Here is a 27,100-nt window from a genome sequence, read left to right on the forward strand (position 1 = left end):
AGGGCTGCGCTGGGGAAAGTCTGCTCGGATCAGGCCGGTGGCCCCTCGCCGCCTCCTCTTTCTCTCTCTCTCCCAGAGCTGGGTTTGAGCTGGTCCCTCGACTTCATCCCTCTTTGCTCTTAAGCGAAGGCGGCCCTCGGGGGGGAGGAGATCAAGGACGGCGTCCCGGAGCCCAGCAGGCGGGGTGTGGGGCTCAGGGAGGCGGCAGCCCCCTCCTCAGTCGCTCCCACCCACCCAGCCAGCCCCCAAACGCCCACTCTCCTCCTCCTCCTCCTCCTCCTCCCTCCGTCCTTCTCTTTCTGTTCCAGAAAGGCGAATTCAGGAACCTGTGACGCTTCCCCCCTTTGCTGATTCATTGGTTTGGGAAGTTTAAATACAGGGAGGAGAGCGCCCGAGAGGCGGAGAAGCAGCCCCAGCCCGGGACGGGGAGCGCATCCTGCTCAGCCTCTGCAGCCGCCTGAGGAACCACCGCCGGACTCCGCCCTCCTCCTCCAGCAGGTAAGTGTCGCCTCCCCTCCGTCAGGGGAGCTGCTGCCTCCTCGGCCCCCGCGGGGAAGGGGACTGTCCCGAGATGGAACCTGCTGGATTCTGTAGCTGCGACTCCTGCGTCGCAGGGGGTTGGACTGGATGACCCCTGGGGTCCCCTTCCCGCTCTGCGATTCCACTCTGCACCTGGCAAATGGAAGGGCGCAAAGAGAAGCGAGAGGACCGGGAATATCCGCGGAGCTCTAGGTGTCTGAATACTCGGAGCGCCCTCGGGCTGGACAAGCTGCGAAATTCCTGTCTGCAGCGCTGCTTCTCCTGGGATGCTCCGAGGCCCCTTCCCAAGAGAGAGCCGCTGCCTTTTGAAGTTTTCCTCCCCGGGGAGGGCTCGGCTCGCTTTGCAAGCCCTTTCTCTGTAAACAAGGCTCTTCTGCAGGGAAAACCGTTTCCAGATGTGCCAGGGAAAGGGAGCCTGCGGTGGGGCGGGGGGGGGGAGCCGGGGGGGGGCTGACTCTGCAGAGATTCCTTCCTCCTGAAGCCACTGTTTGCTCTGGCAGAGGAGCCGCGGAGCAGGAGTCGGCAGCAGCAAGTGCCCCCCATTTCCGCCCCCTTCTCCTCGCTCTGGGGAGCTCAGAGGCGGCGTGGGCGACGTGCAGGATCCCACCCGGGCAGGATGCCGTGGAGTTGGAGAAGGTTCAGAAAGGAGGGCAGTGGGGATGGAGCAACTCCCCGAGGAAGAAAGGGGGCAGAGGCTGGAGGTGTTTAGTTTGCAGGAAAGGCGAGCGAAAGAGGAGGCGACAGAATCATGGAATCGTAGAGTTCGAAGGACCCACCAGGGTCATCTAGTCCAACCCTCTGCGATGCAGGAATCTCGAACCCACGACCCTGAGATTAAGAGCCCCAAGCTCCACCAACTGAGCTATCACCGTGGAAGTTTGTAAAACGTTGCCTGCCAAGGAGGAAGCGGATGGAGAGAAGTTTTTCTCCCACCCTCATAACGTGAGAAACTCCCCTGGAAGCTGGAAGATATAGGATAGAAGGATGCACAGAGTTAAACTGTGGAACTCCCTCCCACAGGAGACAGGGATGGCCACCAACCGAGGTGGTTTTAAAAGAGGATGAGACAAGTTCCAGAGGTTGCATTGCAGGGGGTTGGACTAGATGAACCTGGAGGGCCCTTCCAGCTGTGATTCATGGAGGAGGAGAAGGCCAGCCCCAAGGGCCAGGCTCCTGCTTCTGAGCAGCAGCTCTTGGGCTCGGATCCTGCTTGTGGGCTCCACTTTGGGGCAGAGAATCCTAGAAAGGGAGAGTTGGAAGGGACCCCAAGGGCCATCTAGTCCAACCCCTTGCCATGCAGGAATGGGTGCCCATTGGGGGAACAGGATGTTGGGCCAGGTGGTTCTCCCATTCATATGCCTCTCTAACCACTTCAGGGTGCGGGGGGGGGGGGGGACAACAGCCCAGAAAAGGCACTTCCAGGTCAAGACGCCCCTCCATTCACTCTCCAACTTGGGTCTCCAAATGTTGGACTACAACTCCCATCATCCCTAGCTAGTGGTCAGGAATGATGGGGGTTGTAGTCCAGCAACAGCTGGGGACCCAAGTTGGAGAAACACTGCCCCACACCGTCAGTCCAGAAGAGGGAGGGAGGGGGGTCCTTGGTGCTGCAGCCCCTGTGGGGAAACTGCAGCTGCCCTGCCTGGTAAGCTGAGCTGCCCCACGGCAGAGAGAAAAGGCTGGGGCCACAGATGCCTGCAAGTGGGGTGGGGGCCCCACCAGCAGGCAGCAGCCCCACCCACTGCAATGGCACCAGCTGCGCCCACCAGGCTGTCTGCCAGCCCAAGGGGATCCTGCAGGCTTTTCTTTCCAAGCTGGCAGGCGGCCACATAAAACTGTCGGCTCTGGCCTGGCTGAGTTTGCAGCCCTTCCTTCTGACAAGCGCCTGCCTTGAAATGGTCTGTTGCAAGGAGAAAAGCGCTGCTGCCGCGCCCCCCCCCCCCCAGCATGAGAGCCCTTCGCAGAATGGCAGGGTAGGGTGCCTCACTGGAAGGCCTGCAAGAGGGATTTGAACACAAGAGCAACCCTCTCCCCTCCTGCAGTTTCCAGCAACTGCCTCTGACCGTGGAGACAGAGCACAGCCCTCCATGAATTTCTCTAATCCTCTTTTAAGGCCATCTAGGTTTGCAGGCACCACTGTGTCCTGCAGCAGGGAGTTCCAGAGTTTAACTAGGCGCTGTGTGAGGGAGCCCTTCCTTTTAGCTGTCCTGAAATCTTCCAACATTCAACTTCCTTGGCTGCCCATGAATTCTAGCCTTGAGGAAAACTCTCCTTTCTGCCTTTTCTTTTTTTAAAGTCCCAGGTGCTGCAATCTTTTTTCACAGGGGCTTCACCCCCTTGATCATTTTGGCTGCTCTTTTCTGAACCTTCCCCGTGTCTGCGATATCCTTTCTGAGGTGAGGCAACCAGAACCGTACACCATATTTACCCTGCCCTTCCCAGCTCTCTCCTGCAGGCCTGGGGCTGGCTGGCTACTGCTGGTGCTCCTGTGATGGGGTATCTCTTGCATCATGCGCTACTCCTGGCCAGCAAAGATGAGCTCCTGGGCCCTGAACGTAGGGCGGCAGCCCATGCGCTTGCCAAGACGCAGCGCTCAGTACCGCCTCCAGAGCATGCCTTGGCTGTGTGCAATTACTGCAGCCACAAAGCCTTCTCTGACCACCAGCCTCGCTCAGAGTTTCCAGCCAGGAGCCTCACCAGCGAATATTATTCTGCTCCGAGCCCTCAAGCGCGCCAGACACTCTGGGGAACATTTTGGCCTCAGGCGCTAATGAGGAGCACATTCGGGCCCAACCAAGGCAGGCAGCCTCGTAATTTTCTCATCTTGGAAGCGCTGAGCTCCGGCGGACTTCCTGGCGGATCATTTGTGGAAATGTCCAGGTTGGCAGGAGAGGAGATATTGTTTATTAATATCCTTCCTTGCACTTGCCTTTACTCAGCAGAGTTTACATTCCCCTTTTTACATGCACAGCAGATAGCTGGCTGCAGGCTCGTGTGAGCCTCTCACTATTATACAATTCAGTCTGTCTCAGATTGAATTGTACGTTCCTGGTAAGTTCCCTTGAATCCCTCCTAGAAGAATAAAGACATGACAAACTAAGTCAATAAAAGAAGTTTACTCACATCAGTTCACAGTTGGATTCCTGAAGACAGACTTAGTTACAAATATGTACATGTGAATCTACCCCATATGGGGGAATAATCCCAGTGCTTCTGCTAGCTGAGAGCATAGCAGTCCCAAGCTAAAAAGCTGGTCCTACAAAGAAGGAAGTCAAAGAGAGAGAGAGTGCTGCTTGACTCCTTCTTTTATTACCTGGACAGGTAAGGTCACGCCCACCTTTTATCACATGCAAAAGGAAGGGTGCTCTAGCCAGGAGGAACAGGAAGTTTTGACCGGCTGGACCAACGTCCCCTTGCATGTCCACTCTAGGAAAACAAGGAATGTTGTATTTGACTGCTCCCAGTGGGTTACATCTTTGCCTCCGGCACCAAGGAAGGCTGAAGCAGTGCTGGGCGGATGGAGGTCTTCCACTCTGCCCTAAGGCACCACAATGGTGGGCTCTCCGCCCCGGGAGGTTTTTAAGCAGGGGCCAAACCTGTCAGGACACGGATCTGCAAAGTTCAGGCCTGTGCCTGGAAAGCATGGGACAAAAGCTACATGTGGATGAGCCCACAATTTTCCTCTCTCGCAACAACCCTGTGAGGTAGGTTAGGCAGAGAGGAAGCGACTGAGTCACGCCCAGTGAACTTCATGGCCCAGTGGGGGATTTGAACACAGGTCTCTCCCCGGTCCTGGTGTGAGACTGTCACCACCACTGCTCTCTGGCTCTCAGATCCAGGCCCAGGGAGGGGGAAGGGGCCTTTTCCAGGGAGGGGAAGAGTTCAGTGGCAGCAGCTCCGCCCGGCTGCTCTGAAGCGTGTGGACTGCAGGATTTCTTGCCCATTTCCTTTCCTTACTCTTTTATCAGCGTTTTTCCTTACCAAAACCCCTCTGCAAAAGCCCATAAGCAGGATTTGAGTGCAAGAGGAATTCTCTCCCCTCGCAACACCCAGCAACTGGGACTCAGAAGCATCTCTGCCTCTTGACAGGGGAGGGCAGAGCCGAGCCCCCCTGGCTAGGAGCCCCCCATAGCCCTCTCCTCCTTAGTGAATTTCCCCAGTCCTCTTTTACAGCCATCCAAGTTGGCGGCCATCACTGCCTCTTGTGGCAAGGAGTTCCACAAGTTCCTCTCTGCACTGCATGAAGTAGGGACTTTCCTTCATCTGCCCTGAATCTTTCAGCATTCAGCTTCCGTGGATGTCCAGGAGTTCTTGTGTGGGGAGAGAGGGAGAGGGGCTAGGGGACCCCCGCATCTCCTTTCTGCACTGTCCTCTGCTCTTTCCATGAATTAATACGCCTGAGCTGTCCCCACCCCCTTTCCAACCACTGGCCAAGAGACACAGAAGATCAGGCATCAAAAAAATGTAAAATTTATTAACGATTGGAACAAATTTATTACATACATGGAAACAAATTTAGGAAACATTAAAATCACAGTAGGTGTAACATAAAACCTGCGATGTATAGATAAAGGTTGTAAAAAGATACCGCAGAAGATAATGTGGGGATATAGCTCAAATCGTGGTGGAGGGAAGTCAATTGGGACGCAGGTGGCGCTGTGGGTAAAAGCCTCAGCGCCTAGGACTTGCTGATCGAAAGGTTGGCGGTTCGAATCCCCGCAGCGGGGTGCGCTCCCATTGCTCGGTCCCAGCGCCTGCCAACCTAGCAGTTTGAAAGCACCCCTGGGTGCAAGTAGATAAATAGGGACCGCTTACTAGCGGGAAGGTAAACGGCATTTCCGTGTGCTGCGCTGGCTCGCCAGATGCAGCTTGTCATGCTGGCCACGTGACCCGGAAGTGTCTGCGGACAGCGCTGGCCCCCGGCCTCTTGAGTGAGATGGGCGCACAACCCTAGAGTCTGTCAAGACTGGCCCGTACGGGCAGGGGTACCTTTACCTTTACCTTTTTAATGTTTCTCTTCGTTGTTTATTTATGTACTTTTGTTCTTTTTCTTGGTACGTTTGTGGTTTTGTTTTACTTTATGTTGTTTTTCTCTTTAAAAAACAGCTTAATAAAAAGAATTAAAAAAAATAAAAAATAAAAAAGCTCAAATAATATCGCAATAAATAATATCGGGGGGAAAGGTTGGCCCTCGTGCATGTTCACTTCATCAATTCTGGCCCTCTTTGAAAAAGTTTGGGCACCCCTGGCTTACGTCCTTCTGCTCTTAACGCCTGACCTGTCTTTTGCCCGCAGGCCCCATGGATCCCAGAGGCCGTGCCCCTCTTCTGCTGCTGGCGGGCTGCCTGGCGCTGGCCCTGGCGTGGGCTCAGTGCCCCGAGGAGTGCGCCTGCTCCCGGACGGCGCAGGTGGAGTGCTCGGGACCCCACATCTCGGCCATGCCTGGCCCCCTGCCCACCAACGCCATGAGCCTGCAGGTGATCGGCACCCAGCTGACGGAACTGGGGGCGGGGGCCTTTGGCAACGCCTCTCTGCTCATCGCCCTGCGGATGGAGAAGAACAGCCTGGCGCGCCTGGACCCGGACACCTTCCGAGGTCTGCTCTCCCTCCGCTACCTGAGCCTCTCCAGCAACCGCCTCCAGGAGCTGCCCGCCGGCGTCTTCCGCAGCCTGGACAAACTGGAGTCTCTGCTGCTCTCGGGGAACCAGCTCCTGCGCCTGCACCCGGCGCACTTCAGCCGCCTGGGCGCCCTCAAGGAACTCCAGCTGCACGGCAACAGCCTGGCGTCCGTCCCTCCGGGGGCCTTTGACCACCTGCCCTCCCTCCTCAAGCTCAACCTGGCCAAGAACCGCCTCTCCCGCCTCCCGCCCGCCCTCTTCGCCCACCTGGGCCGTCTGCAGGTGCTGCGCCTCTATGAGAACCAGCTGGCCGAGGTGGCCCCCCGCGCCTTCGCTGCCCTCCCGGACCTGCAGGAGCTGGGCTTGCACCAGAACCGGATCCGGCGCCTGCCCGACGGGCTCCTCTCGGCCAACCGCCGGCTGCAGAAGCTCCACCTGTCCAACAACCGCCTGGAGACCCTCCCGCGGGGGCTGCTTCTGGAGCTTACGGAGCTCTCCCGCCTCTCGCTCTTTGGCAACGCGCTCCGGGAGCTCCTGCCGGCCACTTTTGGCCCCATGCCGCGGCTGAAGGAGCTGTGGCTCTATGACAACCAGCTGGCCCAGCTGCCCGCCGGGGTCTTTGCCAACCTGACGGAGCTGCAGCTGCTGGTGCTGAGCAGGAACCGGCTGCGCTCCGTCTCCCCGCTGGCCTTTGAGGGGCTGGGGGAGCTGCTGGAGGTCTCCCTGCACACCAACCAGCTCCGCACCCTCGAAGGGGAGACGTTCCGGGGTCTGGGCAAGTTGCAGAACATCTCCCTGCAGAACAACCAGCTCGTCTCCCTGCCAGAGCACCTTTTCCGCAGCACGCCGCACCTGGTGAACATCCAGCTGCAGAACAACTCGCTGGAGAGCCTCCCGGCAGGCATCTTTGAGCAGCTGCCCCACCTGAGGGAGGTCAAGATGCACGACAACCCCTGGCGCTGCGACGATGCCCTGCTGGCCCTCGGGCGCTGGCTGAGGGAGAACAGTGCCCGCCTGGGGGGCAGCCGCCCTGTCTGCGCCTGGCCTCCCCCCTTGCAGGGGCAGCCCGTTGCCGAACTGGAGGAGGAGCACTTTGGTCCGGCACAGAGCCCAGAGGCCACCGAGGGGCCCACGATGGCCACCTCCGGCCAGGCGGAGGTCCCTGACCAGGACACGAGCCCAGAGACCGTGATGCCCACGCGTGCCCAGCCGCCCCTGGACCACGAAGGCGGCAGTGCAGAGGCAGAGCAGGAGTTTTCCACAGCAGCCCCCAGGGTGCTCACCCCAGGCGTTGCGCCGGCCGAGGGGGGCATCTGGGGCTTGACGCGCACCCAGACGGGGGTGGTGGTCACCTGCCTGGTGGTGGGCTCTGCCTTGCTCCTGGGGACGCTGCTGGCGGCGGCTGTCTACGGGTTCAGGAGGAAGGCCCGCCGGGACCTCGCCAAGGCATAGAAGGGCGCTCGGGAGAGCTGGCCAACCAGACTGATGGATGGGGTCAGGGGGGAGGGCAGTGGGGCGGGGGGGGGGGAGATGCCGGGCTCTGTATCCCTTTCCCCAGATGTGCCACCCTCGGGCACAACGGGCACCCTCCCACCTGCTCACACACATGCCCTCCTGAAGCAAGGGGCCGATGGATGAGCCGGAGAATTGGAAGGGGTCCCCCAAAGGGCATCTAGCCCAACCCCTTGCAACGAAGGAATCTCTTCCATAGATCCACTCATGGGGAGGCTAGCTGGGCAGGATGAGGCCCTTGTCTGTCCTGCTCCGCCAGGTGCTCTGCATCCCGTGGTCACTCAGCCATGCGGGCAACCCTCCGTGGCTGGAGAGCAGTGCTGCTCTTTGGGCAGCGGGGGGGATGTGGGCAGCTTTGCTGTCCTTGCCCTTCGGGAGAGGCAGCGGTGGCGTAGTGGTTAGAGCGCTGGACTAGGAACCTGGGAGAGTCCAGGGTTTGAATCCCCTCTCGGCCATGTGATGCTCCCCTTGGGGGCCAGTCTCTGCCTCTCAGCCTCGACTGCCTTGCAGGGCTGTCGTGAGGAGAACCACACTCACTCGCTGGAGCTCCTTGGAGCAAAAGGTGCTATATAAATGCCATGAAATATATGAAATGCAACGGGTGACACCCCCTCAGGGTTCAGTCCTGCCAGAGGAGAGAAGGAGACTTGGGCTGAGCCACATGCTGCTTCTGCTGAGGGAGGGTCCTCAGCCCCTCAGGGGCTGGTGGGGGTTGCAGCGGGGGGAGGGGAGGCCCCTGCCGGGAAGTCAGACTGGGATCCCTGCAAAGTCAGGGGGCAAAAGAAGCCCGGCCGCTGCTCTCCATCTAGCTCAATGCTGGCAGCACTGGCCTGCAGCATCTCCCTAGGCTGGGGTTCGAATCCTGCCTGTGGGTTTCCCCATCCGGTTGGCCACTGTGAAGGCAGGATGCTGGACTGCTTTGGCTTGTTCCAGCCGCCTCCTCTGATCTTATGGAACCTCCCTGTCCAGAGGCAGTCTATCTCCCTTCCCAGCTTCTTTGGGGCAGTCAGCCACTGGAGGACGGCCGCCACTCATAGAATCATAGAATCCTAGAGTTGGAAGAGACCACAAGGGCCATCGAGTCCAACCCCCTGCCAAGCAGGAAACACCATCAGAGCACTCCTGACATATATGGTTGTCAAGCCTCTGCTTAAAGACCTCCAAAGAAGGAGACTCCACCACACTCCTTTCTCTGTAGACGAAACACTCTGGACGGATTCACTTTGGGGGCGTCAAATTCCCTGGAGAAAGAACTCTCTTTCGAAGCCACTCTGTTTGTGGAATGCTCAATAAAAAACATATGTGGTTACGGTTTTAGCCCTGACTACGTTTTGTGAACTTTGGGTGGGCTTGAGGGATCCCTGCACTTCTCTTCCCCTGAAATCAAACACCCTGATCAGTGGGGGGGGGGGGAGGGGGGGAGCGTTGCACCCAGTGACGCTCAGGCCAGGAGGATATTTTTAGGTCTGCTTCACGACATCGGTGTACATATGGTGGTGAATTGGGTACAACAGCCCTGCAGTGTTTTGCAGGTTGGAGGCAGGGCTGAGGCTGGTTTGCATTTCCAGGCTGAAACTCACGATATATAAACTGCTCCTCAGACAGCCGTGAAGTTCAGGGTCCTTAAATTGCCCCCTCCCAACCCAAATCTCAGAGTGGATCTGCCCCATACATTTAAAGCGCATCCAGCACACACGGAATGGAATAATAGAATTGTAGAGTTGGAAGGGACCCCCAAAGGACATCCAGCCCAGCCCCCCTGCATTGCAGGAAACTCAGTTCAAGCATGCAGGACAGCACCCAACCTCCAAGGAAGGAGAATGCCCACCTCCTGAGTCCTTTCCAATGTTGGGTCTCCTTTCTGGTTACGTGAATCTGTTGATTTGGGTCCTCCCTTCTGGACCAGGAGAGAACAAACTTGCTCCACCTTCCATGTGGCAGCCCTTGAGATATTGGAATATTGGAAGACGACTCTTGTGCTGCCTCCTACCGTATTTTTCGCTCGATAACACGCACCTGACCATAACACGCACATAGTTTTTAGACGAGGAAAACAAGGGGAAAAAATTCTGAATGAAACAGTGGATGTACGGTACTTCTCTGGGATAATAATAATAATAATAATAATAATAATAATAATAATAATAATATATTATTATTATTATTATTATTATTATTATTATTATTATTACCCCTCTCATCTGGCTGGGTTTCCCCAGCCACACTGGGCGGCTTCCAACCAAATATTAAAAACAATACAGCATCAGACATTAAAAGCGTCCCTGAACAGGGCTGCCTTCAGATGGATTATAAATGTCAGGTAGTTGCTCATCTCTTTGACATCTGGTGGGAGGGCATTCCACAGGGCTGGCGCCACCACCGAGAAGGCCCTCTGCCTGGTTCCCTGTAGCTTAGCTTCTCGCAGGGAGGGAACTGCCAGAAGGCCCTCAGAGCTGGACCTCAGCTGGATGATGGGGCTGGTTTGACTTCCAGACCTGTGGCTGCTGTGAACTCTCTGGAGCCAAACAGTGGAGAATCTCCCATGCCCCACACTTCTCCCACCATTGCGCAAATCCCTCCTGCACGCAGGGGGCTGCCGTGGGGTCCAAGTCGAGGGCTCAGCATGCAGGCAGCAGCAGCAGCAGGGCTGGCTCTCCTGCCCACGGGCCCAGCCGAGACTCCTCTGGACGTGGCAGCAGGAGTGGCATGTGAGTGACTGTCCTCGGTGCCCAGGCGGGCATGGCAACTCCGGCTCCCTGAGATACCAGGTATTGTGGGGTGGTTCCCCTCATCCCGCAACTGGTCCTTTGAAGGCAAAACACCCCTGGGTAGTTTTAATTGAAGAGCAGCCCAGAAGTGTTTGGAGGGAAGTAATTAAGGAACGACTCTGGCGGTTTCTGCCGCATGCCAGGCCGGCCTCCGCAGATTGCAAAATCAAACCTTCCTCTGTTATTTGCTGTTCTCCAAAAAGCGGAAAACATACTGATTAAGCACGGGGTGGGGATCCTCTTCTCCCTTTTATTTTCTGCACCAGATAAGGCAGGAGAGGCCCTTTGTAGGGGCTGCTCTTTAGAGGACGCAAAACCACTATTAACTTTCCTGCTCAGAAGCAGAAGCTGCTCAGCCGCTCCCACTCGCTCCCCTCCAGTACTGAAGGCACCAAAAGTGGTTCCCTAACTTTTAGGCAAGGGCGGAGGAAGGGGGGTGCGGGACGCCCCGGGTGTCACCGCTGAGGGGGTGACAAAATGCCAGGCGGCACTCACTGCAGGGCCTGGAGTGTGCCTGAGCCATGCATCTTTCCTGGGAGTAATGCAGTGGCTTGGGCACCCACAGGCTCTGCTCTGCCCCAAACGGTCTGCCTGCCACCTCCCCCTCAGCTGTAGGGTGGCTGAGTGGAAGGAGGCAGGCAGACTCCTCAGAGATCCCGCAATGTGTCCGGCCCCGGCTCACCTGGCCCCGCCCCTGGGCGCAGGGCATGGGTGCTGCCCCAGGCGCCTGATCGACTTGCTCTGCCACTGCTTTTAGGGGCCACCCCTGCCCAGTTGCCAGTGCCCCATTCTCCCATACACACTCTAAAAAGCCCTATTCGGAATAGCAGGATTGCACAACCAGCAAAGAAGACAATCGCGCACTAAAATGCAAAGCTGTGATAATTAATTGCACATATATTCAAAATCCAATGAAAACTATTCAGCGTAATTAATTCAGCAAAAAAGTCTCGTTTTTACACCTCCAGCTCCCCCTCCTTCCCCCGCTTGGTTCTCACAGGGGCTGACCAGACTCCCCAAAGGGAAACCACAGCAGGATTCGAACACAAGAGCAACACTCTCCCCTCCTGTGGCTTCAGAAGCATCGCTGCCTCTATCTGTGGAGGCAGAGCAGAGCCATCCTGGCTGGGAGCCATTGACAGCCCTCTTCTCCTCCATGAACTTGTCCTATGATACTTTGAGAGAGATCTTTTTGAGAGAGGCAGCTTGCCAAGCCCTGGGATGGCAGGGCCTCTCTTGGCAAGGGCAGAGTCGTGCCCCCCCCCCAGGTGCCTCTGCTACCTCCAGGCAGTCCTTCCTGCTGCCTGTTTGCCCAGAGGCCAGTGCCCTCCCCGCCCCCTCTGAGGCCACCGGCCATTGCCCGGAATCTGCGGGGACCCAGGACAGGGCCTCCGATAAGCAGGGACCCCCAGGTCCATCCCACTTGGTGGGTCAGTGACTTCCCATCTTGGCTGGCAAACACCGCAGAGCGAGAGGCTTTTCTGGCAGGCAGAGGAGGGAGGACGGCAGCATGGCTCTGCCTGAGGGCCTGGACCCGCCCAGGGTAAGTGCCCTGGGGTCCCCCGAAATGGGCGGGAGCAAACCAAGCCCCCCTTTTAGCAGAGGGTGGGGTGGGCAGGGCAAAGGGGTCTGGGCTCTCAGTTGAGGGGGTTCTCTCATTGCTGGGGAGAGCAATGGGTCTCCTCAAAGGTGGTGGAGGGTTTTAAGCAGAATTGGGGGGGGGGGGGATTCTGAAGCTGTGATTCCTCCATGGCAGGGCAACTGGGCTAGATCACCCTCCCACTCTACAATTCTGTGATTTGGGTGCGACTGCTCAGATTTGAGCCCTGCCAGCTGGGAGTGAGAATCCGGTCTAAGGCTGTTCCTGCACCAGATATGTGAAGCAGGTCAGAGGATCCTGGGAACTATAGTTTGTGAAGGGTGCTGGGGATTGTAGCTCTGTGAGGGCTAAACTACTGTTCCCATTGGTGTGTGTATGTGTGTTTTAGGGGCGGAATGCACTTTGAAGGTGCTTTAAGGGCAAGTCAGAGGCTGGTGCCCCTTGTGCCACTGCACTAGGACGGTCCAACATCACGTGCCCCGATTTGTTATGGCAGGGGGTGTGGGCAGAGGGAAGCCCCCAGCCACTGGCTTACAGGAAAGGCAGGGGGAGGGGACCTGGTGCCCTTGTCCATTGCTGGCATTTTTTAAAAACTGAAATGCCCTCCTCATTCTCTGCGTTGCGTCAGAGGCCTCTCCCAACAAAGAAATGAGGATTTCCCCCTTACAGCAAAAAACCACCAATAGTGTCTCTCATACATGTAGGAAGACACAGGCCCTTGCCAGCAACTAAGTGCCCCCCTGGGGGCAGAAAAAGGGCACCTAGATGAGGATATGGATATGGGATAGAACTCAAAGCCAGAGCTAAAGGAAGGAAACGAGTGCCCTTTGGATCCGTGCTTTCGGGGGGGGGGGGGCAAGCAGAAGCCCTGACAAGCCCCCAGCCAGTGACACTGTTTAGCAGTCATGGCAAATTATTCATTATCATGATTTCATAAAATGTCTACACTTCTTAACTGTAAAGAAACCACAAAACCACCCACACCCTCAAAGTGGTTTACATAAAGATAAAACTATAAAATCAAGAAAATTTTGCAAGAACAGTTTTAAAACATATAAAAAGTTAAAATACTGAAAGAGCTTTAAATTCACAACAGCTTTTCAAGCATCTGGACAGACTTGAAGAATGTTTATAGACAAGAAAGTTTTTAGAAAGGTGTTAAAAAGAGACCCGAGAAGGTGTCTGTGTGGTATCAAGTGGCAGGGAGTTCCAGAGGGTAAGGGCTGCCACTTCTACTTCTTCTTTGGTGATTCCTCATAGCTGAGTAAGATTGTCTTCCATAAACACGGTTTTAACAGTGAGTCCGTAAGTGACTGTGGAGACCAATTCTGGATCCCCACGTCCTTCCACAGTGGGCAGCATTTTCTCTTTTGCCTCCTGGGCCAGCCTGGCCTCAGCGCTCTCCTGCGCTCAGTGGTCGAACAGCATATCCTCTCCTGCCTTCCTGATCATTCCCGCACTTACTGGCCTTCCTTTGCCTTCCTCTCCCGCAGGGCAAATGGGTGGCCGTCGGGCACTTCCTGCTGCTTTGCCTCTCGGCCCTGGCACAGCCCGGTGGCCCCGCGGTTCCCTGCCCGGCTCTGTGCCAGTGCTTTGGGAACCTGACCGTCTTCTGCTCGGATGAAGGTCTGGAGGACATCCCCGAGGGGGTCCCCGCCAGCGCCACCCAGCTCTTCTTCGTGGGAGCCCCCCTGTTCTCGCTTCAGAGCGGGGCTTTCGCCAACAGAACCGGCAGCCGCCGCCTCGCCAAACTGGCCTTCCTGGGCAGCCCCCTCGAGTCTCTGGGACGCGCGGCCTTCGAGGGGCTGCCGGAGCTCCGGGAGCTGGAGATCTCGTCCAGCCAGCTGAGCGCTCTGAGCGGAGAGGCCTTTCTGGGCTTGGCCAACCTCAGCACCCTCGCCGTCAAGTTCAGCCCCATCAAAAGCCTGGAGACGGAGCTGTTCAGCAACACGCCGCGCCTAGAAGCCCTCCACCTCCAGGGGAACGAGGTCGAGTCTCTGCCCCAGGACGTCTTCCGCCCGCTGTCATCCCTCAAGACCCTCACCTTGTCCCAAAACCACCTCGCGGAGCTGCTCGCGGAGGTCTTCGGCCCGCTTTCGGCCCTGCGGGTGCTGAAGCTGAGCGACAACCGCCTGGCTGGCCTCTCCGCCGGCCTCTTCGGCCCCCTGAGAGAGCTCCGGGAGCTCTTCTTGGACGGCAACGCCCTGGCAGAGCTGCCCCCGGGCACCTTCGCCCCGCTGAGCGCCCTGACGCGCCTCCACCTCCAGCACAACGCCCTGGAGCGCCTGCCAGCCGCCGTCTTCTCCGCCCAGCGCAACCTCACCTTCCTCTACCTGGACGGCAACCACTTGGCGGAGCTGCCCGACGGGCTCTTCCAGGGCACCCCTCACCTCACCGAGCTCTCCCTGGCGGGCAACCGTCTCCAGAGCATCCCGGAGGGGCTGTTTGGCAGCCTGGGCAGCCTGGCGTTCCTGGGGCTATCGCACAACCGCCTCGCCCACCTGCCCGCCGGGGTCTTCCAGGGCCTGAGCGCCCTTGCCAGGCTGCAGCTGAGCCACAACAACCTCACCGCCCTGCCGAGGGGCGTCTTCGCCAACCTCACCACCCTGGAGGCCTTGGACCTCTCCCACAACCAGCTGGCCACCCTGTCGGAGGGGGTCTTCGAGGGCAACGTCATCCTGGCCAACGTGGCCCTGAAGGGCAACCCCTGGACGTGCGACTGCCACCTGGCCCCCCTGAAAGACTGGCTCCAGGACACGGACCCCCTGATCAACGCGCGGGCCTTGTGCAGGAGCCCGGCTCACCTGCAGGGGCTGAGCCTGCCGGCCGTGCAGAAAGAGCAGCTGGTCTGTCGGCGGGGCCCCGCGCCCTCCCGGTGCCGGGCGGAGCCGGGGATGGAGGAGACCTCCGCGGAACCCAGCGCCCGCCCTCCCTGCACCTACCAGGATCCGGCAGGGGCCATCCACCTGGCGTGCGACCGCGACGCTTGCCGCCAGCTTAGCCTGAGTCTCCCGCCAGGAGAGAGCCTGCAGGAGGCAGGGCAGAGTTTCAGCAAGGGCTGGATCCTGGACTCGGGCTGCGGCGCCGTGAAGGTCCAGGTGGCCGTGAGCATTGAGCCCCTGCCCGGAGGGGAGGCGGTGGCAGCCCCCTCGGAAGCCCCCTGAGGCCGGCATCCCCTGCCCTGCCAGTGTGGCCCGGAGAACGGGGGGGGGGGGCCCTCCGGAGAGAGGGGGCTCCAGCCCCACCTGAGCCTTGCTGCATCCTCACTGCAGGGCTGTCGCCAGGACGTGCTTGGTATCATCACAGACGCTAACAGAAACAGAAACAGAAGCCTTTCTGAGCCAAATCAGGCTTTGTCTGTGTAGATTTATCTGCGGGTCTCCCCAGGATCCCAAAGGTCACCCAGTGGGGATTCTGAAAGCATGGATCCACTGCCTCCCAGGGCAGGGCTTGTAGGATTTGCGGCCTGAAGCAGCAATTATATATTCTGTCACTTTCATGTCATATAATAAACCAAGCTTTCTTTATTCCTTTTGTGTGGGAACTTCTTGTGGGCATGGGGTAAGGGTAAGCACACATTCATAACTGGGCATAGGTTATAACTCAAGCAAAATATACTAGAATCATAGAATCCTAGAGTTGGAAGAGACCACAAGGGCCATCGAGTCCAACCCCCTGCCAAGCAGACTACTACTACTACTATATTATGAAAATGGCCCACAGACAGTATTTAACACCTACCAGATTGGCGAAAATGTCTTAAAAAAGAAAAAGGTATGTGTTGGAAGTGTAATGAAATTGAGGGATCTTTTATTAACATGTCCTGTAAAATAATTAAAGAATCTTTGGAAATTATATATAATGAATTATAAAAGATATTTAAAAAACTTTCCCCCAAACACCTGACATTTTTCTCATGGGGATGATAACAACAGAGGTCCCCCCAAAACAAGAGAGTTTACTACTATACACTACGTCCACAGCTAGAACCTTCTTGGCACAAAGGTGGAGAAGTCTAGTACCTGTGGGATGTGAAACACAGAGCAGTCAAGTACAGCATTCCTAGAGTGGACATGCAAGGGGATGCTTTGTACCAGCCAGCAGGTCAACTTCCTATTTCCTTCTGGGCTGGGGCAAACTTCCTCTACATGTGCCTAGAGATGGGCGTGACCTTACCTGTCCAGGTAACACAAAAGGGCAAGGCACAAAGCCCCCCCTCTCTGGCTCCATTCATAGAAGAAGCAACATCTCTTTAGCTAGAGATGCCTTGTTGCTTCCAGCCAACAGAGCACAAAGGGACTATCTCCTTATGGGATAGATTCCATGTGTATAACAAATTGGATGATTAAAAAGATGTGGATTACACGGAGCAGCAGAAAAGCAAAGGAACCAGGAAAAAGGCGGAAGGGAAGTCATATGGTATATGTATAAAGTGGACGCTTGGGTTGCGAATGTGGTCCATGCGGAACGCACATTGACAACCTGCAGTGTTCTCAACCTGCAGCGGCACGTCTGCGCATGCGCGGGTTGCGATTCGGTGCATGTGCGACCACTGAAACCTGGAAGTAACCCCTTCCAGTATTTCCAGGTTTTGGCAGTCCGTAACCTGAAAAAATGCAACCTGAAGCGCCTGTAACCCGAGGTATGATTGTGCATGCTGTTTTTGATACAAAGTTTTAATTGGGACAGGGGGATGGGAGGGAAGGGGTTAAATATGCTCTCTCTTCCTGTATTTGAAAATACAAAATGAAAAACAAGATAGGAAAAGGTAGTAAGGGAACACCTAGCTATCTTAAAGGAATTCAAATCTCCGGGTCCTGATGAGCTGCATCCAAGGGTACTAAAGGAGCCTGCAGGTGTAATTTCAGAGCCTGTGTCTATTATCTCTAAGAATTCTTGGAGAACAGGTGAGGTCCCTACAGACGGGAGGCGGCAAATGTTGTCCCCATCTTCAAAAAGGGGAGAAAAGGAAGACCCAGGTTACTACCAATAGGTGAGCTTGACACGGATACCAGGAAAGGTCCTAGAACAGATAATTCCACAGTTGGTCTGTGAGCATTTAGAAAAGGCTATACTATACTGGGACGCGGGTGGCGCTGTGGGTTAAACCACAGAGCCTAGGACTTGCCGATCAGAAGGTTGGCGGTTCGAATCCCCACGACGGGATGAGCTCCCATTGCTCGGTCCCTGCTCCTGCCAACCTAGCAGTTCGAAAGCACACCAAAGTGCAAGTAGATAAATAGGTACCACTCCGGCGGGAAGGTAAACGGTGTTTCCGTGTGCTGCTCTGGTTTGCCAGAAGCGGCTTAGTCATGCTGGCCACATGACTCGGAAGCTGCACGCCGGATCCCTTGGCCAGTAAAGCAAGATGAGCACCGCAACCCCAGAGTCAGCCACGACTGGACCTAATGGTCAGGGGTCCCATTACCTTATACTATACTGAGATGCTTAAATGTTTCTTGGGTTGTCCCTGAATCTTCCTGTCCACTTGCCACCTTTTCCTGCCTCTCCAGGGTCGTCTGCCCTGTGGGAATGTTCTGGGGTGCAGGAGAGGATATATTGACTAATTATATCCTTATCCAACTTGTGCTAACAAGTTTCCAAAATATCAGCAGAGTTTATAAACATTCCCCTTTAAGTGCGCAACGGTAACGTGTGCACAGGTTCGCTAGAACCTCTATAATAATTGCCCTGGTAATTTCCCCTTTAGTTCCCTCTTAAAATACAAGACACGACACAGTCTTCATAAAAGTATAAAAGAGTTTACTCACGTTCTGTTCACAATGTGATCCCAGAAGGCAGACAGGCTTACAAAGGTTACATACATTTAGAATCTATCTTGTAGCGAAATAGTCCTTATCTCCTCTCTTGGCTGGGAGCAAAGAGAGCATCCTTAGATGTTTCCTCATCGAAGGAAGATGGCAGAGAGAGAGAGTGGCTGCCTGCCCTGTGCTTTTGTCATTACCTGCACAGGTGAGGCCACACCCACCTCTGGTCACATGCGGAGGAAGTCCGTCCCCAGGAAGTTTACCTGCTTGCTGGACAGACATCCCTCCCCATGTTCTAGCATGTACACTCTAGGAATGTTGTCATTGACTGCTCCTGTGTTTACATCCCACATGCCCCACCCTTGGAGAACCCCTGTGCTGGAGGCGTCCCATCCAACTCTGCAATTCTATGGTCTCAGAGGGACCCTTCCCAGTTACAAGGCGGGCCCAGGCCTTGGCTGATGCCCAGTTTTGTGACAAGAATTCGTCACCTGGGACCTTTATCTGACCAGACAGACCTGCCCAACATCTGCGCAGGGCAGATCTTCGCTTCCCGGCCGCTGGATGCCTCCCTCAGATAAGGCTGGAGGCGCTTCGCTCGGCAGCCTGTGCACGACTCTCCCGGCTCAGCAAAATGCCCGGCAACCGACTTTGGTAAGTGCTGAAAGGCTCCCCGGGGCTTGGAAGGAGCCCATCTCTCTGCCCACCCGGCTGCTGCTCTGCTCTGGGCTCCTGCTGCCTTGAAGGGGGCTCACAGCTTCAGAGCAGGGGTAGGCAATCTAAGGCCCATGGGCCACAAGCGACCCACGGAGGTCGTTTAACCGGCCCACGAGCCGCCCCCAAACCGAGCTGCCTGCTTGGCGAATCTCCCCACACTGCGCTAAATCGGTGCAGCACTGCATGGGGACTCACTTCCATGGCTCCAGAAATAGTGTCTGTGCAGACACAGACACTGCTGGAAATCATGGGCATGGATGCTCAGGCTCACCACAATCCACCCCATGGAGGGATCTCTGCTGGAGTGAACCAGCCCAGGCGAGGTAAACCTTGCCAACCCCTGGTTCAGAGAGACCGGCTCACCCGCAAGCGTGCCAAAGCTCACCTGCACCCACTCGGCCGCCTCCAGCGGTGGAATCGGCACTGTTCCAGGTGCCGCATAATCCCTGTTCGGCATTTGCAATATCTTCATCTATTGGTGTGGCAGCACCTGCGCTGTGGAACTCCCTGCCACTTGAGATCAAGCTGGTGCCTTTGCTGCCCTCTTTTGGGCACCTGCTAAAAAGCGTCCTTGTCTAGGCAAGCCTGCCTGGCTGTTTAGAAATGCTGCTATGAATGGGAATCCATTTTAGCATTTTAACTTTCTGTATGTCTGCCTGATTTTCTTGTTTTATCTTTCTGTAACTGCTTTGAGGTTGCTGTTTTTTAAGGAAACAAAAACAGTGTATAGATTTTGTGAACTAAATAACGGATCTCCACCTGTCAGCTCCCTTGCTGTGCACACGTGTGTGTGTGTGTGTGTGTGTGTGTGTTTTGTGTGTTTGTGTGAAGCTAGAGCAGCTGCTTTGCATTCAGAACGTGCAAGTTTCAGTCCCCTGGCTGAAATTTAGGGGAGCTGCTACCAGTCAGTGCAGGCAGTATGGAGCTATATTAGAGGGACGGCAGCTGCCTCTGCTCTTTGGGGAGGGAGGACCCAGCTGGAGGGGAAAGGGTGGTGGGGAGGATCAGGATTTTTCTGAGTATTTTAAAGCGACAGTTGCTTCTAGTGGTTGGGAGGGGAAATATAAGAGAGCCGTGAGTCAGAGGCGGCAGCCTCCCTCCCCTGCTTAACCACCATTCTTCCTCTTTGCCAGAAGTCCTGCCTTTGGGGTTGGAAGGCTGCTTGTGGGGGGAATGGAGGCTCAGGGGTCTGGAGGGGAGAGGCTTTGGCCCGGAGGCAGGGGGCCAGGTCTGCTGCTTGTTTGGACTCCCCAGTGTTAACAGAGAAATCTGAGGGCTCCCTTGGACAAAAAAACAAGGACACCAGCCAGGAAACTATCTCATAAGGAGACCGTCCCTTTGTCCTTTCTTGGCTGGAGGCCAAGAGGGCATCTTTGGCTAAGCAGATGTTGCTTCTTCAATGTTTGGACTCCCCAGTGTTAACGGAGAAATCCGAGGGCTCCCTTGGACAAAAAAACAAGGACAACAGCCAGGGATACCAGAGCAAAACAGCAGCCAGTAGGCTTGGTCTTGATTGAAGACTGTCACGACAGGACTCCCACCTGCCACCAGGTGGAACAAGATGGAATCCCTGAACAAAAGAAAACCCCCAACTTTTATTAGCTGCTAATCCCCCAAGCTACACCCCTAGAATTACATCACAACTACATCATGACTACATCATTGACACATCACAAAGAGGAGGGGTTGAGGGAGGAGTTGTGGTGGTAACCTGAGTGTCTTGTCACCTGTCCGGTTCCTCCTTTCCCCTCCCCATGATTACATTCCTGAGGTCAAAGGGGAGTTCACTGTCTCCTGCCCCAGAGGGGGGGGGGCTGGTCACTGTCCTTTGTTTCAGTCTGTGCTGAATCCACTCCCATATGCAGGTCCTTTGTGAATGTGATGGTCTTCTGTCTAGGACCATCAAGGTTGGCATGCCAACTGGGCAGGTTTCCTGCGGATGTGTTGGTAGGTTCATTATGGCTGCCCTGTATCAAACCTTCCCCTTTTTGTAGTCCTTCCTTCATGGAGTAAAATAAAAGTGGAACGGTGCAGATCCGATGTATGGTTGATTTTCTATGAATTTATAACAGAAGCCTAGCGTATGTAGTGTGTGTGTGTGTGTGTGTGTGTGTGTGTGTGTGTGTGTGTGTGTGGTTTGTACAAACTGAATGATGGCGGGGGGTGGGGTGGGTTTTCCTGCGAGTTAGATCCAGTTAGATCAGCCACTTCCAGCCTTCTCAGACGCTCCTTCTGCCCAGACGTGCATTGGGCAACCCGTTTCTTCATTTTTCAGCTTCTGGTTGAGGTGGGTGAGCTCAAATCCTGCAGGATCCGGCCATCAGTGGCTCCTAACCACAACGACTGCCTTCTGCTTCTCCTGTCAGAGCCTCACAAAGGAGGGAGAAATCCCACTTGCAGGCTTGTTGGTTAACAAGTTGCCTTTCCACCCCTCCTTTTTCTCACGGTGGTCTACGTGGCCCTCTTCCCTCTCCTCATTTAATCCCCCCAACAACCCTGTGAGGTGGGTTAGGCTGGGAAGCAGTGACTGACCACCCCCCAGTGGGATAGGAGAGGTGGGGGGGAAATCACATCTGGTAACTAATTTCCCCCTTTGGTTGCAAATAGTACATGGGGAGAGAAGTCTAAAAATCCCGGGACCCAACTTCTCACAAATTTGTGAACTATATTAGCCTTCTTTTCAGCTCCCCCACCCGACTACCAAGGTCAGATCCAGTGAACTTTATGGCCAGGTGGGGGATTTGAAGCCTGGCTCTACCCACTAGACCCTCTCCCTCAGGGCATCTGGTGGCCCCTGTGAGAAGAGGACTCTGGACTCGATGGGCCATTGGCCTCATCCAGCAGGACTCTTCTTACGTTTCTGATGGCAATTTTGCTTGGAATGAGCTCTGTGAGGGAAAACATGTGGGAATGTTCAGGGATGCAGGAGAGGATATATTGTCTGATAATAGCCTTTCCAACTTGTGTTAACAAGTTCACAATTTAGCAGAGTAACACCCCCCTTTTTAAACTCGCAGTGGATGCGTTTGCTCAGGCTCGCTAAAGCCCCTGTAATAACTGTTCTGGTATTTCCCCCTTATTTCCTCATAAAAGGTAAGACACGACACAGTCTTCTATAAAAGTATAAAAAGAGTTTACTCACACATCATTCTGTTCACAATCGGATCCCAGAAGGCAGACTTAGCTTAGAAAAGTAACACACACCTGGAAACTATCTCATAAGGAGACAGTCCCTTTGTCCTCTCTTGGCTGGAGCCAAGAGGGCATCTTTGGCTAAGCAGATGTTGCTTCTTCAATGTCAAGGTGAGAGAGGTGGCTGCCCTGCCCTGTGCTTTTGTCCTTACCTGCACAGGTGAGGCCACTCCCACCTCTAGAGGAAGCCTGTCCCAGCCCAGAAGGAAACAGGAAGTTGACCTGCTGGCTGGACAAACATTCCTCCCCATGTGTAATCATGTTCACTCTAGGAATGTTGTATTTGACTGCTCCCACAAAACAGCAGATTGTGAAGGAGCTGAGGGTGTGCATGATGCAGCAGACCCCAGGAATCAGGATGCTCCAGCTGCAGAGAGGCTCGCCAGATGTGCGCTTTCTTGGTGAAAAGGCTAATGGACATCTCTTGCTTTCTTCCAGGATGGTGCCCACAGTGGCCATTGTCCTCCTCCTCTGCCTGGCCTTTGGAACTGGCCAGAGCCCGCCCACCTGCACAGGGGCCTACGACTGCCCCAAGGCCCACCAGGAAGTCTACACCAAACTAAGGGACGTGACGGAGATCCCAAAGATCGCCAGCACCATCATCACCGAAATGATCTTTGTGGAAACCAGCCTAACACAGATCAAGAGCGGAGCCTTCCGGAACATGCCTGGCCTGCAGAAAGTCCTCTTCATTGGCAACAAGATCAAAACTGTAGAGGTGGGGGCCTTTGATAACTTGGAGAAACTGGATGAGCTGGAAATCACGCAGGCTGAGCTGGGCGACCTCCCTGTGGGCACCTTCCACTCTCTTCCTCGCTTGCAGAAGCTGAATCTGCGGGACTCTCAGATCAAGGGCCTCCAGAGAGGACTCTTTGAGGATCTCGGGGAGCTGGAGGAGATCTACCTGCATATGAACGAGATCCCTTCTCTCCCCGAAGGTGTCTTTGATGGGCTCTCCAACCTGACCTTTTTGCACCTGGCCAAGAACAAGATCGCTGCCATCCCAGAGGACGTCTTCAAGGAACTTCCTCGGCTGAAGGTCCTCCGGCTGTACGAGAACGAGATCGGAGACCTCCCGGAGGGGAGCCTGGACAGCCAGCAGGACCTGACGGAGCTCGCCCTCCAGAAGAACAAGATCCGCACGCTGCCTCCCAGGGTGCTGAGGAACAAGCCCAACCTGGAGAAGCTTTTCCTGGAGTACAACCTCTTGGAGACCCTCCCGGATGAGGCCTTCTTCGGGCTGAGGAAGCTGAAGCAGCTGACCCTGGCTTCCAACCGGCTGAAAGGTCTCCCCGGCCGGCTCTTTGGGCAGATGCCTTTGCTCACCCAACTGGACCTGAGCAAGAACGCTTTGCAGGCTCTTCCAGCGGGGGTCTTTGCCAACCTCACGGGGCTCACAAAGCTCACCTTGTCCCACAACCAGCTGGCAGGCCTCCCTCTCGGTGTTTTAACAGGCCTCCGCAAACTCTCTGAGCTCAACGTGGAGGCAAACAAGCTCTCGTCTCTGGAGGCTCTCCTGCCCCCTTCCCTCCCGGGGCTGAAGACCCTGAGGCTCCGCCAGAACCAGCTGGAGACCATCCCTCCGGGCCTCTTGGACAGCTTCACGAAGCTCACCTCCCTGTATCTCGGGGAGAATCCGTGGAGGTGTGACTGCCTCCTTCTCTACCTCCACCGATGGATGAGCAGCAATCCCAAAAAAGTGAAGGATGCCACAAAGGTCATGTGCGGAAGCCCCAAGGATCTGCTGGGCAAAGCAGTCAGTTCCTTGGCGGAAGATCAGCTGGTTTGCCCAACGACTCTGCCCATTTCAAGCAGCGCTCTGCCCACAACCACTTTCCCTCCTCTTGTCACAACAAGGATGAGCACAACACTCCCCCCATCTCCTAAAAAAGCCACTGTTGCTGCAACCACCTCCGTTTCTGAGACGGCCACCACCACAAATGCAGCCACAACCCTCAGAACCACAGAGGCTCTGACCTCAACTCCTCAAATCACCACCTCTGAGAGTCTCACTGAAACCTCACAGACCATGACCACCAGCGGGACATCCTCTGAAACCACCAGCACCACCAGCACAGGGGCTCCAACTCCAACTCCTCACATCTCCACCATCACCACTCCAAGTCCCACCTCAGCCGAGACAAGCCCTGAAATTGCCACCACCGCTGAGATCTCAAGCACAACCTCTGTGTCCATCACAACCCCGGCCACAACCCCCGAGGCAGCCACGACCATCGCTCACCTGCCACCCACAACCCCTCAGATCACGACGACAACAAAGGTTCAGACCACAGCCCCTGAAATTACCAGCGCCAGGACTGCGGCTGCCACAGCTGGCTTCACAACTGGGATGTCACACACCACCCCTTCTGGTGCCACCACAACTGCTCAGATCTCCACAACCATTGCAAGGACAACCATCGCAACTTCTGAAGCCTCCACAAGCCGCCCTGGTACATCGGCCACCACACCTGTGCTCCCTGGGACAACCAGCAAGGCCACTACACCTTCACCGCTTGAGACCAACCCTACGGAGACATTCTCTTCGGTGGCGGCTTCCACAATGTGCCTTGACAACGTCAGTCTTCCAGGTGGATTCAGGTCCGGGTCTTTGTCTCCAGAACCGACAGCCAGGCTGGACCCGACTACACGTCCTGAGACGCCCCCGTCGCCCACCTCTGCTGTGACACAGGCTCCCCTGCCCACCACTGGCTGGGTGACAACCTCTCCAGCTGCTGTCAGCTGCACCTTTTGCTCCTCGGCTGTCACGCCAGCCAGGGCTTCCCTTCCTCCGAGCCCAAGGCCTGGCCGTCCAGCCAGCCCCCCTCAGCCCCTGTCCCAGAAAATCCAGGCCTGGGGCTCTTCGCTGAGTTCCAACTACCGGTACTGCAAGCTGTCTGCGATGATGTATTTGTCCATGCTGTGTCTTGAAATCTGCTGCACCGCTGCCTTGGCCAGGTGTGTGTACGCCCTGCACAGAGCCACGCGTTCCATGGACTCGCCGACCGTGCCGGTCAAGCTGGTGAAGGTGAAGCCCAGAAGGATGAAGCTGTGATGGTTTGGCCACAGGAGAGACCTTCACAGGATGCTAGAAACTAGGGCTGTCAGGGAGTCCAGGGGTCATCTCGCTCAAGCCCCTGCAATGCAGGAATCGCAGCTAGAGAATCCCTGACAGACTCTGTTTAGAAACCTCCAATGGATCCTAGATTGGCAGAGTTGGAAGGGATCCCCAGCGGTCATCTAGCCCAACCCATGCAATGGAGGAATCATGGCAAATTAAATGAGGCAGGTGAAGCAGCAGGGGTGTGCAGAGACTTTGGGTTGGGGGGCTGACATTGCTTTAGGGGTGGATTTACACACAGGGGGAAATGCCATGTCAGCCAAAAATTAAATTCTTACAAAAGAAAAAAAAAAAGCTATGTAAATATCACATAGAAATAATTTGCTCTCTGGCGTCATCTGGTGTCGCATGTTTATAACGCATTCAAAATGTTGTTTTTCCTAATGTAGCTGAGTCCTAGGGGTCTCTCTCACCAGTGTAACAATTTGCTTAAATCGTAGGCTTATCTTAGGTATGACTATTGAAATAAAAAATTAAGGTCATATATATATTTGCCAGGCAAACACGTACATAAATGTATGGGCCACATGTCTGAGGCAGCACAGGAGGGCAGTCCTGGAGCCATTTTGGCTCCCAAACTGACCAGATGTTTTCTCTGCAAAGTCAAAGGAAAATGGAAAAGACTCCCCATTGTCTTTTCATTCACAAATCCTGTCTTAAGGGTATGTCTGTGTTTGAATAGGGTGTGAGCCTGTGACCTGGCCCAGGAACTAAGTATTTATCATTACAAAAGACTGGCCAGGTTCCCCAGGGTATCCAATCAAGTAAGCATTAATAGGTAACCTGCCAGACAGGAGATAAACAACGCACTCAGGTTTCTGCTGTAGACCACCCTTTCTGTGATGTAGGTATGATGTATCTGGGGTGGTGGTCTTGAGCTCCAAGGTGGACTCCAACCTGGGTTCTGGGTCCTCTGCCTCCTCCCTCCTGCGTGTAAGGGGAGCACCCTGTTGCAACAGTTCAATAAAGATCAGGCCTCCGAGCTGCTTTCGTTCTCGATATTCTCTGCTTGGTCTCTGTTATTTTCTCTGACCAATGGAGAACCTGCAAAGGACTCTGAAAGAGCTATTGTGTCCCCCATAAGGAAATAAGGGCAGATTTCCATTTATTACACAGGTCCTGCTGAGTGTGATCCCAAGAGACTCTCTCACAGGCACATTTGCACCCAGGGTCATGCCCTGCTGCCAGCCTGTGCCAGGAGATGATTCTGTGGGGTGTGAAACACAGAGCAGTTAAACACAACATTCCTAGAGCAGACATGTTTAGACATGAGGAGGGATGTTTGTCCAGCTAGTAGATAAACTTCCTGTTTCCTTCTGGGCTGGGACAAACTTCCTCTGCATGTGACTAGAGGTGGGCGTGGCCTCACCTGTGCAGGTAACGACAAAAGCACAGGGCAGGACACCACATCTCCCTCTTCTCAGTTTTGCTTTCGTCAAAGAAGCATCAGCCTGAGATGCTATTGGCTCCAAAGGAACTATCTCCTTATGGGATAGATTCCAGGTGTATGTATTTTGTAACTTAAGTCTGCCTTCTGGGATCCATTTGTGAACAGAATGTGAGTAAACTCTTTTATATACTTTTATACAAGACTGTGTCATATCTATTCTTTTTAGGAGGGAATAAAAGGGGATTTACCAGGGTACTTATTTTAGAGGCTTAAACAAGCCTGGCAAAGACACTATCCGCTGTGTAAGTTTAAAAGGGGGGATGTGACTCTGCTAAATTGTAGAACTGGTTAACACAAGTTGGGAAGGATATAATTCAACGATATATCCTCTCCTGCCTCCCTGAACATTCCCACAGATTCCTGGCCAGATGCCTGGGGAGCCTGAGCTGCCCCCCCCCTACTTCCATTGAACAGCTCAGGCTCCCCAGGGGAGGGGAGAAATTTGTAGTTAGAATCCTAGAATGGTGGAGTTGGAAGGGACCCCAAGAGGCATCTAGTCCACCCCCTGCAAGGCAGAAATCACAGCTAGGGGCAGTCATTTAATGCAAGGCTGGCAAAGCGTGGGTGGCAACAAGGCAATGCCAGCAGGTGGGAACTCGTTGCACAGCAAGGTGGAAGGGCCTGTTATTATTATTATTATTGAATTCAAGATTAAACTGAGAAAAAGTCATGCCCTTTAAAAGCATTTAAATTCAGCCGCTTTCTGTGGTCTTGGTGATGTTCCCTTGCAATAACGAGAGATGTCGGGGGGCTCACAGCAACTGCAGCAGGAGGTGGGTTAAGGAGCACCCCTGAGAATACACAAAGGGCGTCT

General features: G+C 55.0%; 2 protein-coding genes across 4 annotated transcripts; both read left to right on the forward strand.

The window, feature by feature from the left end:
* The first annotated feature begins 288 nt into the window (after nt 1-288).
* LRRC15 (leucine rich repeat containing 15) lies at nt 289-15,565 on the forward strand. The gene is made up of 5 exons (XM_077930893.1): nt 289-498; nt 5,836-7,604; nt 10,260-10,378; nt 11,726-11,864; nt 13,532-15,565. The coding sequence occupies exons 2-5, from the start codon at nt 5,841-5,843 to the stop codon at nt 15,200-15,202; spliced, it is 3,693 nt and encodes a 1,230-aa protein (XP_077787019.1). The 5' UTR covers nt 289-498; nt 5,836-5,840; the 3' UTR covers nt 15,203-15,565.
* Nucleotides 11,710-26,426, forward strand: LOC114598173 (uncharacterized). 3 transcript variants are annotated; one of them, XM_077929569.1, is made up of 2 exons: nt 11,710-11,981; nt 22,154-26,426. In XM_077929569.1, the coding sequence occupies exon 2, from the start codon at nt 22,155-22,157 to the stop codon at nt 24,768-24,770; it is 2,616 nt and encodes an 871-aa protein (XP_077785695.1). In that variant the 5' UTR covers nt 11,710-11,981; nt 22,154; the 3' UTR covers nt 24,771-26,426. The 3 variants fall into 3 exon arrangements, with proteins under 3 accessions (XP_077785695.1, XP_077785696.1, XP_077785694.1); XM_077929570.1 differs by lacking the exon at nt 11,710-11,981 and adding an exon at nt 16,556-16,680; XM_077929568.1 differs by lacking the exon at nt 11,710-11,981 and adding an exon at nt 18,339-18,460.
* Nucleotides 26,427-27,100: the final 674 nt, after the last annotated feature.

Source organism: Podarcis muralis, chromosome 6 (assembly GCF_964188315.1).
Source record: "Podarcis muralis chromosome 6, rPodMur119.hap1.1, whole genome shotgun sequence".
In the NCBI taxonomy this organism is placed as follows: domain Eukaryota; kingdom Metazoa; phylum Chordata; class Lepidosauria; order Squamata; family Lacertidae; genus Podarcis; species Podarcis muralis.